The sequence below is a fragment of the Tamandua tetradactyla genome, chromosome 2, assembly GCF_023851605.1.
Source record: "Tamandua tetradactyla isolate mTamTet1 chromosome 2, mTamTet1.pri, whole genome shotgun sequence".
Lineage (NCBI taxonomy): Eukaryota > Metazoa > Chordata > Mammalia > Pilosa > Myrmecophagidae > Tamandua > Tamandua tetradactyla.
In genome coordinates this window covers 155,338,408-155,358,209 of record NC_135328.1, presented here as the reverse complement: position 1 = coordinate 155,358,209, position 19,802 = coordinate 155,338,408, and the positions used below count along the sequence as shown (strand labels likewise).

At 52.1% G+C, this 19,802-nt stretch overlaps 1 protein-coding gene across 1 annotated transcript in view; it reads left to right on the top strand.

Annotated features, from left to right (window-relative positions):
- Positions 1 to 19,802, top strand: part of LOC143674103 (uncharacterized) — an 85,127-nt gene that overhangs the window by 6,221 nt on the left and 59,104 nt on the right. The window contains exon 3 of the mRNA XM_077149423.1: positions 16,755 to 17,601. Coding sequence (XP_077005538.1) covers positions 17,516 to 17,601 — 86 coding nt within the window. The 5' untranslated portion in view covers positions 16,755 to 17,515. The remainder of the gene's footprint in view (positions 1 to 16,754; positions 17,602 to 19,802) is intronic.

The following is a 19,802-nucleotide window of genomic DNA, read 5'->3' as shown; positions in this document are numbered from 1 at the left end:
TCTTCAGCAGAGAGCTCCCAGGAGCCCAAGGTGGTTGGCAAGGCTGAGGCCTCGCTGCCTCCGTAGCTTTCCTGAGTGGTAAGCCTCTGCTCGGGCCCCCGTGTCCGAGGTCAGAGCAGCCCGTGTGTGGCATTGTTCTGGGTTGCTGGGAACTTGTGTCCCTGCTGCTGAGCTTGTCCTTGCTTCTGTCTGGCTGGAATTGTGAACAGCTTCCTCCCTGGTTCAGGTTCACCTCGAATCCCTTGCTGCCAGCTTGGGGCCTGACAGATTAGCAGGTGCTTATGAATTAATTACAAAATAAATGAATGCATGAAAGCTGGAAGAAGAATGTTTTCCAGGATTAATAGTGATGACATGATTAGAAATCTGCCTGCTTGAGGGTGCGGTTGGCTGGGTTGTAGCAGGAGACAAAGCTGAAGACAGCAGCACGGCAGTCCTGGCAGGTCTTGGGCTCCATAAGAGCTCTAGATGTCTCTCTCAGGGTAGCGAGGTGCTGCTGTATGTCCATTGGACTTCCCCCATCATTTTGTGCAGACCGTTGGGTGTGATGTGAAAGGGGGTTAGTGAGGGACCAGTGGCTGAGGGGAGGACACCGTTGGGTGTGGAGAGAAATGGGAGAGGTCAGGTGTGCTTGGTCATGGTTTCATTCAGTCCTCTCATCATTGTTGACAAGTGTGCGTAAGGTTCACTATTCTGATTAACCTGAAGTCCTCTTTCTCTGAAAGGACCCAAAGTGTGGGTATGTAATTTCCTAGAAATTAATCTTAGGTCGATCTCCTGTCATTGTGTTTTATCTCCCATGAAAGTGTGATCCTCGTTTAAGCGAGGACCCTTCAGTTCTTTTTAACAGAGCCTTTCTGGCTTGCTGGGGAAGGGCAGCCTCGCAAAGAGCCAGGGCTCACTCAGGTCCTCGCCTCACAACTTCCTCTGCTGATAGAGAGAGGACTGGGCAAACCTCAAGCAGCACCCCCCGATGCAGGCAGGGTCTCGGGGTCACGAGGCTGGGGTTTGCAGGGTTCTCAGCAGTGCCTTGATAACTCTCTAGATCACTCTTAGGAGCCAGGAGGGAAGCATGTGTTTGGTGGAGCCTGGTGTGGTTCGTATGGACAAGGACTCCAGAGGATGCTCACTGGGATTCAGGGTGGGCCCTTTGTAGTGGAGGGGAGCCCCAAAATTGGGAAGAGTGAAAGCTGGCATGACAGAGAAGATAAAACTCTCATGAGCACGGGACATTGTGGGACACTGGAGAGTGATGTGAAGAGTGCCGGGTGGGCCCCGTGAGGCTGGCTGAAACCCCCCTTTGAGGTGGGGTGGCACTGCCCTGCCAGTGGTGTCAGGGCCGTGACCGTGTGGCCACCGTGGCTCTGGTACTGCCCTGGATGGGGCATGGTGCTGGCTTGTCGATGCCTCATTTGATCCTGTGACTTCCTCCTTTTGGGCCAGAGTTGACAACCTCAGTGTAAAATCTATTAACTCAAATAGAACTGGGATATCCCAGAGCAAAATACGGTGTTAAAATTGCAATTGAGTGCACACCTCTGGGTCTTACCCTTGGCTGTGTGTGTGTGTGTGTGTGTGTGTGTGTGTGTGTGTGCGCGCGCGCGCTGTATGGCAGGGGTCAAATTTCATTCTTTTTCCATGTGAGTATTCCCTTATCGAGGCACAGTTTGTTGAATTCTTCTGTTTGTTTTGTTGGTTTTTTGTTTGGGAAGCGCACAGGCTGGGAATTGAACCCGGGTCTTTTCCCTGTAAGGCTATCCTTTCTGCCCACTCCCTCCAGTCTGGTCTCCACATTGGTTCTGATATAGGTCACCCAGACACTGGTGGTCAGGGAATGGCCTGGCTGGCTGGGAGCACAGCATGCCGGTTGACCCTGCTAGCTTCTCTGCCCTTAGCCCCAGGCCAGCTTCCTCCCTCAGGCCCTGCCTCTTGGAATTGTGGAGTCAGAAAGCAGGGGACGTGCCTTCAGTTTGTTTGGTGTTATTTAGGTTTTGCCTTTAATTCCCTGTGCTGTTTCTTGCCAGCATTTCAAATTTGGTCTTTTCCAGAATATTTTTTCTTGAACCTTCCTATAAGAAATATATTTGAAGGAAGTTATAATAAAAGATCCATTTCTATTGTCTTTCTGTTCTTCTTATTTTTGACTTAGAAATTGATCCTTTCTTGCCTGTGGGGTTCTGGAGGAGCAAATGTGTAGTTTCTGGGCAGGGGTGCCCTCGGGTCCATGAGCCAGGGGGCAGGAGGGGGCTCAGGGCCGTGGGCAGAGGTGCTTGGTGGAGGAGGCACGGCCTGGGGGTGCTGGGAGACACACCCTCAGCCCAGGGCTCTTGCTTTGTGGACTCCTCTCCTCGGCGCCATGTCCACGTGCATCCTGGGCTTCGAGCGACTAGCCCTGTTCCTCCTTGGGAGCGCTAGATCCCAGGGCCTTGCCATCCTGAGCTTTCCCCCCGAGCCCCTCATGACCACCCTGCGGGTGGCAAGGGAGACAAAGGTGGGGCTTTCCTGGTGCCTGAGGCTGCTGGGGTCCACTCCCTGTCCCCAGTGCCAGGGCGGACAGAGGCTGATGCCCAGCTGCCCCAGCCATGCCCCCTTTTCTGCCTGGTGGGGTGGCAGTGCCAGAAGCAGTGCCCCAGCATAACTCACCAAGGAATTTTATACCCTGTTAGCCGAAAGTTTCCCAAGGCAGGTCACTATAAAGGATCATCTTCTCATGAGCCATTCTGAATTTCTCATCTGCAGTGATGAAGCCTCTGACATGAAATCTCTAATTCGCGTGTGATCATCTGCCTTTGAGAAACAGGCAGACACCAGAGATGGCTCGGCTTGCCCTATCTGCGTGGTGTTGGCCTCCCTGAGCTGCACCCCAAAGCGTACGGTCATGGGAAACAGCTGCCTCTGTTTCCCCTTGCCTTGCTGTGAGGACATGGAGAAGGTTGGAGACCAGGCATATTCTCCTCCCAGCACTCCTCTGGCGGCCTGGCCCATGGCTCCGGGCAGTGGGACGCGGCCTGTAACGCTCCTGCCAGGTTCAGCTTGGGGGTCTGCAGCAAATGTTTTCTTGTGATGAATTTCAGACATTCGTGTGATGGTAGAGAGGATGGTCCAGGAGCCTCCAGAGCTGTCCTGTCCCACCGTTCCCAGCTTCCAGCTGAGGTGTGATGACTTCCAGGAAACATCCCCTATTGCAGCTGCCCAGGCTGCTGCCCATTCTCCCTGTGCTCAGACACTGCGTGGAGGCTATGTGGGCACTTCCAGGTGCCATGTGCACAGTGCTGTCCTTCCCTGGCTTTGTTTGTGCTACATGGTGGGTGGCTCCCCATGGGCAGAGAACAGCGGTGCATGGTTTTGATCCTTGGCTTGCCCTATGCCTGGCGAAAGAGCCTCCACATTGGGGGTCCTGTTTCCGGGCCAGTGGGCCAAGTTGCTGGCAGAGTGGGCCTGCGTCCTGGCTTAGCCGTTTTTGGTCAGATCTGTCAGTTGTTAAGAGGAGGGCTGTGGCACTGCCTGTTTCTCTCGTTCCATCGGTTTTGCCTCATGCGTTTTGAGGTTGTGCCAGCCACGCACACGTATCTGTTGCAGGTCTCTCTATGAGCCATGTCTCCATCGCTGGGCCCTCTCCCCCCATGGCGCCATCCCGTGGGCCGTGTCTCCATCGCTGCTCCCTCCTCTCCCATGGCTCCATCCCTGTGAGCCGTGTCTCCATTGCTGTGTTCTCCTTTCTCGTGGCTCCACTGCTCCAGCCTGCACAGGCTGCAGCTTGCATAGCGTCAGGGTCTCTTCATTTGCTTCCACTTGGAGTCTTTATTTGGAAGTGTGACTTCTTGTAGGAGGCATGCACTTCCTATTTGACCTCTCCTGTCTCCTTCTGCCTTTTAATTGGCAGTTCTCACCACACACTAGCTAACAGGACTTTCTGCACTGGTAGAAGTTTTCTGCTTCTGGCCTGTCCATCTGTTCTAGTTTGCTAGCTGCCAGAATGCAATATACCAGAAACTGAATGGCTTTTAAAAGGGGTGATTTAATGAGTTGCTAGTTTACAGTTCTAAGGCCGAGAAAATATCCCCATTACAACAAGTCTATAGTAATGTCCAATCAAAGGCATCCAGGGAAAGATACCTTGGTTCAAGAAGGCCGATGAAGTTCAGGGTTTCTCTCTCATCTGGAAAGGCACATGGCGAACACGGTCAGGGCTCCTCTCTCAGCTGGAAGGGCACATGGCAAATACAGCATCATCTGCTAGCTTTCTCTCCTGGCTTCCTATTTCATGAAACTCCCCGGGAGGCACTTTCCTTCTTCAACTCCAAAGGTTACTGGCTCATGGACTCTGCATCGTGGTGCTGCAGCATTCTCTGCTCTCTCTGAGTCTCTCTGAATCGCCAAAATGTTTCCTCTTTTATAGGACTTCAGAAACTAATCAAGACCCACTCAAATGGGTGGAGACATGTCATCCCCTAATCCAGTTTAACAACCTTCTTAACTAAATCACATCAACCAGGGAGATGATCTCATTACAGTTTCAAATATACAGTATTGAATAGGGATTATTCTACCTTTATGAAATGGGACTTATATTAAAACATGGCTTTTCTTAGGGGACATGCTTCCTTTCAAACCAGCACACCATCTTTGTGGCTTAATACCCCTTGAATGTGACTGGTGTGACAAAGGAACTGAACTTGTTTCCTTTTTAACCTTAATGACCTTAAATGGAAATGGCCACTAATGACTCAGGGCTGCCACTGTGGACCGCAGTGGACTAACCCATTTGCGTTTAGTGTAACTGTGGGTGTTCCTGAGCTTGGGGCTGTTGCTTTAGTTTGTTTTGTGTATGTGCCTTTACTAGTTTTGTCCCCTTGTTCCTCCATTCCCACTTTCCTTTGGATTATTTGAAGGTTTTTTTTTTCCATTCCATTTTATTTTATGTACTGACATTTTGGCTTTCTTTCCCAGTGGCGACTCTAGGTTTATGATGTATAGGCCTACATGTTTTATCATCTACCTAAGTTAATGTTACCTCCCCTTGTATAAAATGTAGACATCTTAGAATCCCCTGCAGGCTGCTGTCCATGGAAAGCCCAGCAGGTGGCACTGGCTCTGCTTACTGACTAGGAGCAGGCTGCCTGGCTGCCCTGGCACCTTCAGGCCCTCCATGCTCTGGGCTCTGTCACCACGGGCTGTGCCCACCCACGGAACCTGAGCCGCTTATTATTTTCTGGCTGTTACCTGAGAAGTTTGCCCAGCCCTGCTCTGGTAGATCCCTTAAAAAGGGCTGCTGCACGCAGGATTTCTAAAACGTTTGTGAGTTGAACTGTTCTTTCATACCCGTGCTGGTCTCTGAATGGGTAATCCTTGGTTTAGACTTCATTGTGTTGAGTTTTTAGAAAAGGCCGCTTCATCGTTGCCTTGCTTTGCATGCAGAGTTTGAAAAGTCCAATACCAGTGTAACTGTTTCAGTTTTCTTATTATTGTATGGTTTTATCTGGTGTCCTTGGGGATTTTACCTCTTTCTTTAAAATCTAATAGGTTTATTAAGATGTGTTTCAGAGTTGGTTGTTTTCAATTAATTTCCTCAGGCACTCAATCAGTTCTTCTAATACATAAGTTCTGTTTTGTTTTTGGAAAGCTTGTGTGTCATAATTTTAAATATTAGTCCTGTTCCATTGTTTTTCTTTTCTTCTTCAGGGACTCGGGTAGTACGAATGTACCTCTTTCTTTGCTGGCTTCCATTTTCATGTTTCCTCCCTTACTCTTTTTTTTGTCATTTCATTTTCACTGTCATGGTGGCTTTACTGCCTTCAGTGTTCCTAGTTGGGGATCATTTAAATCTGTTCTCCCTTGGGCACTTTGTAATTCATTTTTCCTTTCTGTAATGATTTTGCATTTTTCTTCCATTCCTTACATGAAGTCACTGAGTGCTATTTGCATTTCATTCTTCTTTGGTTCATCTCCACTTGATTTTGCACTCTTGGTTCAGAGTGTTTTTGTTGTTGTTATTTTTCTTGAATGCTTGTTTGCTATGTGGACTGATAGTTTAATTCTGCCTCCTGGTTGTTTTCCTGGAGTGGGGCATTTTCCTGTTCCTGGTATGAGAGCTTGCCTCCTTACGCGTTGGCAGTTGCATTGTGGGGTCCTTCCTTTAGGAGAGGATAGTGGTCTGTGGGCTCCGCGGCTCCCTGCCACCCCCTCCTGGCAGCCATGCGAAGTCCAGGCCCTGCTGGGGTGGTGGAGACGCTGAGTTGTGTGTTCTCTGTTTTGCAAGTCCCTTCCGCTCATTGTCTTCTTTTCCCTTTAATATCCCCTTGCTCCTCCTTCCTTTTTCTTCTCGAGAAGACATGCCTTTTGCACGGTGCCATCTTTTTAGGCTCTGCTACCCCATCAGTTCAGTTGTGTCCCCCTCCTGGTTGGACTCTGAAGTGCCTGGAGCCCCTCAGGATGTTCAGGCTTGCAGCTTTTTGGCTGCAGCTTTTGCAGCTCCTGGCCCTTCTCCCGGTTTCCTGGCCCAACTTGGCTCACCCACTGGGGACGCGAGAAAACAGTTGTCTTGTTGTTCCCACACTCTCTTCAGGTTGTTCTGTGGGTGTGTGGAATATGTGGAATGCACTTTTCCTTTTTTTTTTTGTTCCGTATCCTTTGGGGTGGGCAGAAGGTCAGTACACAGCTGCCTATGTCTTGTTGTCCTTGCATTTCCTACTGCTCCTTTTGCCAGGAGACGCATTTTGCACTGGTGCCTGCTGTTTCAGACTGCACGGATCTGTGAGCAGTGCTGGGATTGAGAGTGGGATGGGTGGAGAGCAGAGCTGGGTGGAGAGTGGGGCCCTGGCTGGAGAGCAGGACTGGGTGGAGAGCAGGGTTGGGTGGAGTGTGGGGTTGGGTGGAGAGTGGGGCCCTGCGTAAAATGTGGGGCTGGATGGAGAGTGGGGCCCTGGGTCCAGAGCAGGGTTCGGTGGAGAGAGGGGCCCTAGGTGGATAGCTGGGCCTTGGGTGGGGAGCATTTGTGCTGCTCAGAGGTGCTCTTCCCCTCCTTTTGTATGAGTGCTACTCTTCTGTCTTCCTTCCTGAAGGATGGCTTCACTGGATATTGGATTCAGGGCTGGCCCTTTCTTTCATCTGCAGTTTAATATGTTGTCCTGCTGTCTTCTGGCTTCTGTTTTCTGTGAGCAGGTCATGGTGATTTGAATTGTGCTCCTGTATGTATTGGGGTTCTTTCTCTCTCTCTGCTTCAAGATTTTTCCTCTTTTTCATTTTTTTCCCGTTTGATTATGATTTGCATGGGTATGGTTTTCTTTGAATTTGTCTTGTTTAGCATGCCTTTGGTTCTGAAATCTGTAAATTTATGTCTGTCACCAAATTTGTGGCTTTTTTTTTCCATTTGGGACATTTTTGCTAACTGTTTTTTCACAACCTTTTCCTTGTCTCCTCTGGTTCTCCAGTTTTGCGTGTGTCGGACCTTCCAGTGTTGCCCCACAGCTCCCTGTAGGTCTGTTCACATATTTTAGACATTATTTTTTCTTTCATGGCTTCACTGATTTCTGTTGATCCGGCCCCAATTCAGCGCCTCTTTTCTCTGTCATCTCTGTCCTGCTGATGAGCCCTTCCAATAGTTTATTTTCAGGTCTTGTATTTTCTTAATTTTAAAATTTCCTTTTGTTTTCCTCTTTTATAGTGCCAGTTTCTCTGTTGCGATTTCCCCTATCATCCACACAGGCTGGTGCACTTTCCCTGACAGGGCACAGCCATGGCAGATCGTCACATTCTCTATCTGACGCTTTGGGGTGCGTCAGCATTGGTGTGGGCACCGTTCTGCAGGTGTTCCATGTTCCCTACTTTTTAAAAGGGAGTGGCTGGCAGGGATCTGGACTGCACGCTTAGTCCTGCCTTCTGCAGGTCCCCTTGTGCATGGTGAGCCCCAAGTGGGCCCAGGGTTCAGGCTCCCTTTCCCAGCCACCCTTTCCTCTTTTCCTTCTTTGCATCTCCTGTGGCCAGAGGAGATGGTGGCGTTTCTCCTGCAGTTTCTGCACCGACAGCTGTGGCCTCCCTGGGCAAAGCATTTGAGGAGGAGAGAGCACCCCTCCACCCGCTCCAGAGCCTGCAGGCTGCTTTTGCATCTCATTTCTGCTTCCAGGGCCATGCTTGCCCTCACAGAGCTGGCACTCGGGCAGTGCCTTCAAGTCTCTTCGAGGTGGCGCTGCCCCTGCACATCTTCCTCTCTCCCAGCCTCTTTCAGCTTGTTGTCTCTTTTCTACAGCATGTCTGCTGAAGTAATCGAGGCCTTTTCCGGAGCCTTACTGCTGGTCACATCCCTGTGTTGGTGTGTAAATTTGGGTTTGGCAGGTTATGATAGGTAGCAATGTCTAATTGAAGCTTGTATGAGAACAACCTCCTGAGGAGCCTCTTAAGTCTATTTGTACACTCTCTGCCACTGATACTTTATTAGTTACACGTTTTCCCCCTTTTGGTCAGCAAGGAATTTTTGATCCCACAGTGCCGGGTCTGAATTCATCCCTGGGAGTGGTCTCCTACATGGCCAGGGACACTTTCACCCCTGGATGTCATGTCTCACATAGGGGGAAGGCAATGATTTCACTTGCAGAGTTGGGCTTAGAGAGACTGAGGCCACATTTGGGCAACAACGGAGGTCCTCCAGAAATGCCTCTTAGGCATGCCTATAGGTAGTCTAAGCTTTCTCCCATCCTTCCACGGACTTTACTAATACTTTTTGATTATCTGCTTAATATACTCTAGGATGTATCTGGGTATTACAGTAATTGATACATGATTAAAGGACCTCTTTCTTATTCTGGGGTCTCTGTGTTTCAATTGTTCAAATGAGCTATACAAATAGGTTGAATTAGATTATGCGCTACAGAAAGTTTCAGTTCCAGACCAAATAAACCTTTCTTTATTGATCTCAAAGAGTATGTGTGGTTCTAAAATATAGACACTGTCTTCCTTACCCCTACATTCTGGATTACTTTAACCCCAAGCTGTTGGGCTTCGTTCTTATCGTTAAGTATCAGGTTATATATATAAAGCAGTGTCTCACAATCCAGAGATGATAATCACTACTCCTGACTTAATGTGTCTGTTTTTTTTGCAATCTGGGCCCTGTTTTCTTGTAAGCATTTTCTAAAGGTAACCATACCTATTGTTTTTGTTTGTTTGTTTGTTTCTGGCTTACTTTGTCTCACCTAATAACCCACATGTTCATTGACATCGTTGCATGCCTCCTGACTTTGTTGCCTTTTGTAGCAGCAACCCCCATTCCTAAGTATGTGCCCCATACTTCTCCATCAGTGCATCCTTCAGCTCCCTGCATTGATTGGGCATCATGCATCGGGCCCCAAGTTCACAGTACATCAGCATTCTCAATTTTAGATAATTTCATCATTTCCAAGAGAAAGAAACCCAATAAACACACCCTTGTGAAATAGGACATCTAGACTTCTTCTTAACCCCTGTCCCTCACCCCATTATTTACCTGTGCTGGTGCTGTGGTAGTGCTGATGGTTTCCTTTTAAACATAGCTCATAGTATGCCATCGTAGTTTTCCCCTGTACCATGGGTTAAACACTGTACAGGAATCATATATTTGAAGTTATTCTTGCGAAAACTAATTCATATTTCTAGTGTTAATCAGTGGGACACGTAGGCCTATACAACCCCCTTTCGATCTTGTTCATTTTTGATATGATCATATTATATACAGACCCACTGGGGAGCCACCTTCACTCTTATCTATTCCCTTACGTTGGAGTTCAAACTCATTAGCTAATGGTTCACCCATCTCTAGCTTCTGTGTATCTCTAAGTCCCCTATATTCTGTATTATAAGCCTCTGATGATACCTTTATGCTGGTCATAGAAGTAGAATTATACAGTAACTGTCTTTTTCTATCTGGCTCATTTCGCTCGTCACATTATGTCCTCGAGACTCATCCATCTCGTCATGTGCTTCAGGACGTCATTTTGTCTTACTGCTGCATAATATTCCATCATATGTATATACCACATTTTGTTGATCCACTCATCTGTTGATGGGCATTTGGTTTGTTTCCATCTTTTTGTGATTGTGAATAATGCTGCTATGGGCATTGGTGTGCAAATGTCTGTTGTGTCATTGCTTTTTCACCTCTTATGGGTATGTACCAAGTAGTGCTAGTCTGGGTCATAGGGCAAGTTGATATTTAGTTTCCTAAGCAACCACCAAACAGTCTTCTATATTGGCTGCACCATTATACATTCCCATCAGCAATGCCTAAGTGTCCCATTTTCTCCACATCCTCTCCAACATTTATAGTTTCCTGTTTGTTAATAGGTGTGAGCTGGTATCTCATTGTAGTCTTGATCTGCATTTCCATTACAGCCAATGAAAATGAGCATCTCTTCTAGTGATTTTTTTTTTTTTCCTCGCCTGGGCAGGCCCTGGTCATCGAAACCGGGTCTCAGGCATGGCAGGTGAGAACTCTGCCTGCTGAGGTGCCATGACCAGCCCACTTCATAGCTTTTGACCCATCTGTATTTTTATTTTTTGGGGCATGGGCAGGCACCAGGAATCAAACCCAGGTCTCCAGCATGGCAGGCGAGAACTCCACCACTGCGCCACCATTACCCATCCTTAGCCATCTGTATTTGCTCTTCAGAAAAATGTCTGTTCACATCGTTAGGCTATTTTACAATTGAGTTATTTGTTCTTTTGTTGTTGAGTTGTATGATTTCTTTGTATATACAAGAAATCAAACCTTTGTCTGAAATGTGATTTCCCAAATATTTTCTCCCATTGATTTGGCTGCCTCTTTACCTTTTTGACAAAGTCTTTTGAGGTGCTGAAGCAATTTGAATTTGAGGAGTTCCCATCTATCTATTTTTTCTTTTGTTGCTTGTGCCTTGGGTGTCAAGTTTAGGAAGCTACCTCCTAATGCTAGGTCTTGAAGATGTTTCCCTACATGTTCTTCTAGAAGCTTTATGGTGCTAGTTCTTGTATTTAGGTGTTTGATTCACTTGGAGTTAATTTTTGTGGAGAGTGTAAGATAGGGTTTCTCTTTCTTTCTCTTGGCTATAGACATCCAGTTCTTCCATGCTCATTTATTGAAAAGACTATTTTGTCCCAGTTCAGACGATTTGGGGGCCTTGTCAGACTTCAGTTGACCAGTACAGTTGGTGGTGTATTTCTGCACTCTCAATTTGATTTTATTGGTTAATGCTTCTGTCTTTGTGCCAGCACCATGCTGCTTTGACCACTGTGGCTTTATAGTAGGTTTTAAAGTCAGGAAGTGTTAATCCTCCCACTCCGTTCTTCTTTTTTAGGATGCTTTTAGCTCTTCATGGTCTTCCATATGAATTTTGTAGTTAGCTTTTCCAGTCTTTAAAGTGTGGTGTTGGAATTGTGTGTGTGTGTTATAACATTTGTTCCCCTTAGTATTTATTTATTTTTAATCTATACGTTTTACTCGTGTGTTGATAAGGTAGATGAGAGAAGCGTCAGACCCAAGGTTTTCACAATCACGCAGTCACATTGTGAAAGCTATGTCCTTATACAATCATCGTTGAGAAGCATGGCTGCTGGAACTCAGCTCTACATTTTCAGGCAGTTCCCTCCAGCCTCTCCATTGCACCTTAACTAAAAAGGTGACATCTATATGATGCATAAGAATAACCTCCAGGATAACCTCTCAACTCTGTTTCAAATCTCTCAGCCATTGACGCTTTATTTTGTCTTGTTTTGTTCTTCCCCCTGGGAGTAAAGTCGCTGGGGGGAAAGTCGTGTGATGAAAACCAGCAGCTCACATGCTTGGGACCCTCTGGTCTGCGGGGCGTTGGCAACCCAGCCCTGAGCAGGATCTCAGGTCCATGAAGTCCAGGGTGGCTGGAGTGGCTTACACATTGCTCCTGCTGTCCCTAGCCTTCTGGACTGTCCTCAAGATTGCCCTGCGCTCTCCGCCACCGACCCGGGGATGCCATCCCCTCACCCAGAGGCAACAGCACCTCCAGCGTCTGCAGGAAGCTTTCCCATTGCCCCTCAGGACTAGGCTGCCCCGGGTGACCTGGGTCACCAGGCCTTTCCACCAAGGGCCTCTCCTGGGTCCACCCACCCCTGCCCCCAACGCAGCCCCCACCCTCCCTGAGCTCCTTTCCGGACCCCTGTTCCCTGCCCGCCGGCACCTGGGCTGTACCCGCCCTGCGTCTGTCCGCCCTGCCGGCTCTCTCTCTGCAGCCTCACCCCTCCCCTGCAGGTGGGACCCTCCAAACCAACTCGATAATGAGGGCGGCCTCAATACTGCCCAGGGTCGGGGGGGGCGGATTCAGGAGCCAAACTCTGCATACAGTGGGACAAAACACAGTGGGAGGGGCAGGCGCCCCAGGGTGGGGGCGCATGGAGCTGGGGTGGAGGTCCTTCCAAGGGGGCCCGCGAGGAATGCAAGAGAGCATGGGGACAGATGCAGGGTGTTGAGGTCGTCGGCTGGGCATCCACAGTTTATGTTAGCTTCCCCAGGACATCGACTTATGGGCTCTCCAGAAGGCCGTGGTGGGTTGCCCCAGTTGATGCCGGGTGTTGAAAAGGAAACTGAAAGTCCTGCCCCCTCCTGCCCTCTCCATGAGCAGCAGCCCGCGTGTCCACCTGCCGTGCCAGGGGCGCCTGTGTTGGTTCCACGATGCAGAGCGGTGTGTAGGGGAGCTGCAGGGCCTCGAGTCCTCGTCCCTTGCCTCGTGGAGACCTCTCGGAGGCACCCCACGTGATTTAGGAGCGGGGGTCATCCCAGGAGTGCCCCTCGCTGACCCAGCGCATCTCCCCGCCTGGCTGCAATGGCCACCCCTCTCCTGGGGCTTCTGGCTCCCAGGATGTGACGACGGTCTCCTGCAGGCCCCTCGGCGGGGCTGCCAGTTTGTGCTCTGGGCACAGCCACTTCGGGTGACCCTGACTGCAGCCACTGCCCCGCTACAGCTCCCCTACAGCCCCAAGCCCCCAACAAACCCCACAGCCCCGGATATCCCCCTACAGCTTCCGACAGCCCCCGCAGCCCCAACATCGCCGACAGCCCCCAACATTCTCCACAAACCCTGACAGCCCCCTACAGCCCCCAACAACCCCCACAGCTCTCCACAGCCCCCAACAATCCCGACAACCCCCACAGCCCCCTGGCATCCTCATGAGCAAGCCAAACTCTCCGGTGTCCCAGGGGCACTATGAGGTGAGGTTTGGGACCAGTTTTAGACACAGCAGGAGACGGGTGGTTCTGCGACCTGAGCCTGGCAAGGACATGAGACAGGCGAAGGTCTGGCCCAGTGGCCAGGCACTGATGGAGTGGGGAGCTCTGGTTCCTTCAAAAGAGCCCTCTGATTCTCCAATGACTCCACAGAGGCATACTGCAGCTGAGCACCCACCCCACACAGTGCGTCCATCCTTCTAGGGCACCTCCAGGATGCAACAGCCATGTGGCCCCTAGTGCCCACACCCCTCCCAGCAGAGCACGGTGGGGCCTCCTCCGTGGGGCAGGTGGGGGGCAGCGGCTTCATGCCCTGGACTGGGGAGGGTACAGCCTGTCCTTGCTTAGCCCAGCTCAGCTTCTGTCTGTAGAGATGCAAAATGGGATGGGAGCTTTCTGGCCCAGAGTCAGGGACAGAGGCCAGGGTTGGGTCCCCAGAGCGCACTGGCATGTTGCTGAAGCCCCTCCTCTACGGCAGCCTTAGGCCACCAGGCCCTTCTCTCTGCAGCTGCAGAATCCCAGTCCATCCGTGGCCATGCCGGAGAGGGGCCTCACTGTAGAGCATCCCGGCTCCTCCCTGTAAGTGGTATGTCCAGCCCCCCCCCCCCCCGGCAGGAGCCCTCAGCCCTGCTACCCCCACAGAGAACAGCATTTATAGTGCCAGTGGTCTTCGCAAGACAGGGACCTGGGGTGCCCTGTACCCCACAGGGCAAGTCAAGGAGCCCTTTCTTTACATATCCATGTGTCTCTGCCCCCCACAGCAAAGCCCAAGCCAGGCGTGCCCACCAGTGCCTGAGCCTAGATGGCCCTGTCCCGGTGAGACTATGTAAGTTCCTCGGGGGCCCCGGCCTGCTTTGCTGTCCTGCTGACTGTGCTCGGGCCCCCTCGCGACAAGTGCCCTCTGGGTCTGGGTTCCGCTTAGGGTTCAGGATGGTGGGAAGGCCAGGTGGGCTCACGGGCAGGGAGCACCTGCCTGGGGTGTTGGAACAGACTTCAATAAGGGGCCAGGCATAGAGCAGGTGCGGCAGGCCCCATGGACATGCAGGGGGATGCTGGGGATGGGGGCCAAGCTGTGAGGGCCAGCCTCCATGTGAGCAAGATCCCACCCCGGGGTTGGTGCCACCGTGGGTGCTGCCCGGGTGGGTGGAGCCCTCACCTGCTTCCTACTGACATGGGTGTCCCCACCTCCCCCCTGCCTGTCACCCTGCCTGTTCAGAGCCAATGGGCTGGGTCCCCCAGGGCTGACCAAGGGCCTGGGCAGCGTCCAACCCCCACGTCTCCTCCAGCTGCCCCCGTGCAGGGCCCCGTGGACTACTTCTGCTACCCACACCTCAGGCCCTGATAGTGGCCCCAGCCCGCCTGCCCCAGTAACAGGTGCAGGGACAGACAGAATCCCAGGAAAAGGCCCAGGGAGCACTGCAGGTGGCAGGCAGGGAGCAAGGGCAGGTCATTGAGAGTCACTGCAGCAGGCTCAGGATGGACACCAGAGACTCTGCTGTAGGCTGGAAGGGTCTTTCCTAAATTAATTTATGGCATTGTAACAAAATCCTGCTATGGTCCCGGAATGGTAGGTATCCAGAAGCTCTGGGCGTGTGTCAGGAAATAGTTGCGTTTGAAAGAGCATCCTGAGGGGGCGGCTGGTAGGAGGCCCTGGGGGTGGGGGTAGGAACGGGGAGACACCTAGTGGAAACTGGCCCCCACCTGAAAGTATTATAAGGAAGGCGCGGACACCAAGGCTGAGGTTTGTTTAGTCAGTAAATGAGATCGCAACAGATGATACAGAGAACACTGGTTTGTTATTTGGGCAAAATTTGAAATTAGATTTTTCACCTCACAGGGTTCAGATATACACATGGAACCACAGTAGGTTGAGGCAATACAAAGCCTCTTCCCCTTCCTTATCCTGGCATCTAGTCCAGGGTCTGCAGGGAACTGGAGGAGGGGAGGGGGTAGGTAAGTGAGGAGGAAAGGGGAGAGAGGGTAGGAGGAATTGGGGAGGGAGGAAAGGAGGGGACAAGGAAGGGGGAGGGACAGAGGGAGAGGAGGAAGGAGGGACCGAGAGAGAGGAGGGAGGGTGTGAAGTGAGCAGGGAGGGACAAGGGAGGGAGAAAGGAGGGAGAGTCTCTGTGTCAGTGCTGCTGTGATGGATACCACACACTGGCTGGCTGAAACGTCAGAATTAATTGTCCCTCAGCTTTAAGGCCAGAAGTCTGAGACGGCGGCCTGGGCAGTGCTGATTGTGCTCCTCCTGTGGGATAGGTACCAGGTCTAAGAAGAGTCCTCAGCAGACCTGCAGCGGGGAAATCGGGGACAGGCAACCCGGGACCCAGGAACTGCTCTCAAGGCCACCCTGAGTTCTCAGGGCCCCCTGTGTTCTCATCGCCCCCCCCCCCCCAACAGATCCTTTGAGACCCTACCCTCGGGCAGCCTAGACTTGTTTCCCCGTGACACCTCATGGCTTGTGGGGAGTCGCCTACAGCCCTGACCCCCAGCAGCTGGCCTCCCCAGACCCAGCTGCGGCCATCACCCCCTGACCTGGGCCTGGGCACTGGGTGAGGGACCATGTGATTTGGGGTCCCGGGGCCTTGCCACGCTCACTCCACATCCTGCCTCTTTGTGGCTGCCCCTCCCATGTCTCCTGCTGACATGCCCATGTGCCCCAGCTGGGGTTGAGGGGCTGGAGAGGGGGTGGGGGTGGCGCAGCAGAGGGCTGTAGCCCGTGGTCACTCACCTGGCCGCATCCTTACACCACCTGCCAAGTCCTGTCTCCCGGGGGTGTGGGGGCTGCATGCTGAGCCCCCAATTCCATCCACAATGGAGGAGGCAGGAGGTGCACAAGGACCAGCCTCAGCTCCTCCAAGGAGGGTGAAACCGAACAACCTAAAGGCAAAGCACCCTCACAGCTCGGCCCCATGGAGATGTGCCACACCACCAACAGAGAATACAACATTGAAACAGTGGCATTCTTTGACATATCAAGGGCTCAAATAAATGCATGGGAAAAAGGATTTGGAAAAAGGTGCATGCTGAGTATATTTATATTTTCCATGTTAAGCAAATGTCCTGTAACTCTTCTGTGTGGATTACTTCCTGCTTCATTGAGGAGCATCCCTCACCAGCCTCCCTGCCTCCCTACTGAATCCTGTTCCTGGTATTTAACCTCCTGTTGGCAGTTCCCACGTGAAGGCATTTCTGTTGCAAACCCCCAAGGCACCAAATTACTGGGTCCTGAGCAGACACGTTCCTCCCGTGGACGTTGCATGAATCTTTCAAGTCGGCCTTCCCAACAGGCCACCTGCCACCCGGCAGTGGTGCTGCTCCGCCACCTTTGGACTGTCACTCTGTTGCACGTTTGCCTTTGAGGTGGGTGGGCTGCGGCAACTGTTGAACTTTCTCATTTCCCTCCGAATCCTGCGGGGTTGAGCACCTGTCCTCCTCTTCTAGTCATCCATTTGGTTCCCTAGTATTTAATTAGACTCTCCACATATATTCAGGCATGACAGCTGCCTTAGCTTTCTTCTAACATGCATTCCCTGAATGATTTTCACCCTAGCATGAGTCCGGCTGCCCCCCTCATTGTGTGTGTCCTGGAAATTCCCTGGAAGAAGAGCTGGAATTTTGCTTCTCTGCACATCCGGCGCGGAATCGTACCTGCACAGGATGGAGACACACGACGCTATCTGCTGGTTGTCGCGATTCTAAATCGGACAGTCTCTCCAGTTGCCAGATGAACTCTGACAGTCTGAAAATTGCCGAGGAAACCTCCAGGTGGTGGCCAGTCTCCTCCCTGTGCTCTTCTCAACACAGAGTTTGCATTTCTTGCTGAGTCACTTTTTTTTTTAACAGTGTTCTAGTGTTTAGTTCTGGAAACTGAGAAATTAAGACCTTCAGCTGAGTCACTTTTGGCAATGTATATTGTCCACTTAATCTGCCAATTCACAACCCCCTTCCAATGCATTGGGTACCAGCACTACGTCTCATCTGACTCTGCATCTGCACAAACAGGCTTCCACTCACATATCCACTTGCAAAGTATGAAAGAGGATCAAAATAAGGGAGAATGGATTTTTCACAAATGCCTTCTGCTGGAAGATCATAGTTAAAGTGACTCAGTGGGGTGTAGATTTAATTAAGATTGGATTGGGCATCGTGGAAATGACATCAACATCAGTCTCAGCCTCCTGTAAACTCACCAAATGTGCCAGTCAAGATTTGCAGTATTTGAAATACTTCTTGCAGGCCAGGGATCCATGTGCATATTCACTTGAGAAATGTGGAAGTTATTTACATCATCTCTGACTTTCTGCTTTGAAAATGTCTCTGATGGATGAGCCGAAGGTGGCTCCACCAAGCACTATCTCCTCAGGCCTGGTCAGGAGCCTGGGTGCTGCTGCTGCCAGGTAGGTCCCCTGTCCAACCTCTCTCACTCCCCGCACCATGCCGGGACAGCACAGGGAGCAGCCGCAGAGCAGGTCCGAGGGCCGCAGCCTGGCCTGGGCTCATTTCTGAGCTCAGAACGCTTTTCTCCTATGATGCCTTGTCTGTCTGTCTGTCTGTCTGACGGCTGAGCCCATCAAGAGCTCTCAGTAAAGAGTATTCCCGTCATCTTCCTCATCATCGTCACCCCCACTGCTGCCCCCCTTCCCCTGTGTCTGCCCAAAGGCTACTCATCTTGGACACAGAGTTACCTCCCTCTGAAGCCTTTCTGGTCTAGTGACTAGCCTGCGTCAGACTGCGAGCCCTTCCTCATCTCTGGACCTCCCACAGCCTTTGCGGCCCCTTCCTTTGTGCCCCATCGCAGACACCTAAAGTCACAGGTCAGGCCTTCCCCCGCCCCTCATCTGCACTGCAAACCCAGGGTCCCCTCCTGTAGGCCCCCCTATGGGACCCCTCCTGTGGGACCCCCCTGAGAGATGCCATCCTCTGTGCCCTGGAGGTGCCAGTGAGGGTGAGGCGGCCCTCACGTGCATCTCTCCCATACCAGGCACTGGGCCTTGCCTTCAGGCAGGGGGGCTGAGGCTCAGCAAATTAGCAGTCTCTGCTCCACCCCTGCCCCTCTGCCTCTGTTTTCACAGAGGGCCCGGCTTTCTCTCTTTGCCCAAGTTTGCCTGTCTGTTCTTCCTCCCTGGTACTCTGTCTACAGGCAGCCTCTCCTGCCCTTCTGGAGGCCGTGAGGGGACTCGGCCCCACAGCTCACGGAACTGAAGGCCTAGCCCTCGTCCTCACCACCAGCCCAGGTGGTGTGCCTGGATCACCGGAGGTCCCAATTGGTGCACAGCCCTGGGAGAGGTGGGCTAGCCCTGTCCCGCAGGTATAGGAACGGGGTCCCCAGGCAAAGGGCATCCCGGCAGGTGGCCAGCCCTAGTCTGGGGGTGCTTGAGGGGACGCCATGGGGAGATGAGCTGGTGCATCCTCATGGAGTGTGCCCCGGGCCCTGCCAGCCAAAACCTAAGCAAGGGGGCTCTGTGGCCTCGAACAAGGTGCAGAGTCCCCAGATCCCCTGAGACCCCACCCCCGCTCTCATTTCCCTGCAAAACAGGCAGCAACACCCTTCTGGTCTGAGGGCTCAGGGGTGGCGGTGCAGTACTGAGCCACAGGCGTGAGGTACGGGGCCATCCTTCCCCACTCTTGTGGTGGTCCAGAGCCCTCTTCTGGTCACCCCTCCCAGCTGACCCTGGGGTCAGCAGAGAAGATGATGTGCTTGATTGGGACCTGCCCAGCTGCCCATACATACTCCAGTCCTCCTTGAAGGCATGCTCCAGTAACTAGCCACTAAAGCGAGGAGTCCAGTCCCCCAGTGCCCTGTCCACTGCCCCTTCCTCCCCGGGTTCAGCGGGCCCCAGGCCCCCATCAGGATGATTATCACCTTCTCTGCCCAGTGGTGAGGTGGTGGGGTGGGGCATCCTGAGAGAACCGGGGACAGCATCACAGAGCAGTTTCAGTGCCACGCAGCCCAAATGGGAGATGGATCCTGAGAGGCCGAAGCCCTGCTGCAGAGGCTCATCGAGGCCTGGGCTGGGACCACGGCACCTCCAGCCACTTGTGGGCTGAGATGTCATGAGCAGGGCTTCCCAGCCCCGCTCTGAGCTGTGATAGACCCTGTGGGCAGGGCCTCCTTGAGAGGGGCCTGGGCTGTGGGGGACCGTGTCGGGGGGCCTCTCTGAGCAGGGCTCAGGCTGTTGGAACCCTGTGTGTAGGGCCTCCCTTTACTTGGTCCCGGCTAGGGGGGAACACTGTGGGCAGGGCCTCCCTGCACAGGGTCAGGCTGGGGGGACCCTATGGGTGGGGCCTCCATGCGTGGGATCTGGGCTGTGGGTTAGAAGCGTGAAGGAGCTCCCCCACAGCGGGTGCCTGCACAATGATGGATATTCCAGAGCTGAGATAGGAGTACAGACTTCCCTTTCCGTGATGAGTTCCAGATAAAATAATAGGTTCCCCATTCACTTGTAGTTGCAGAAATATTTCTGGCTAAAGCAACCTAGTCCAGCCCTTAGAAAGAGGTCTGGGCCTGGACTTCCTTCCACCAGGAGTCTAGCCATGTGGTCTGTCCACCAAAACTTATCTTGAGTGATCACTTAACCTCAGTGTTTTTATATATAAC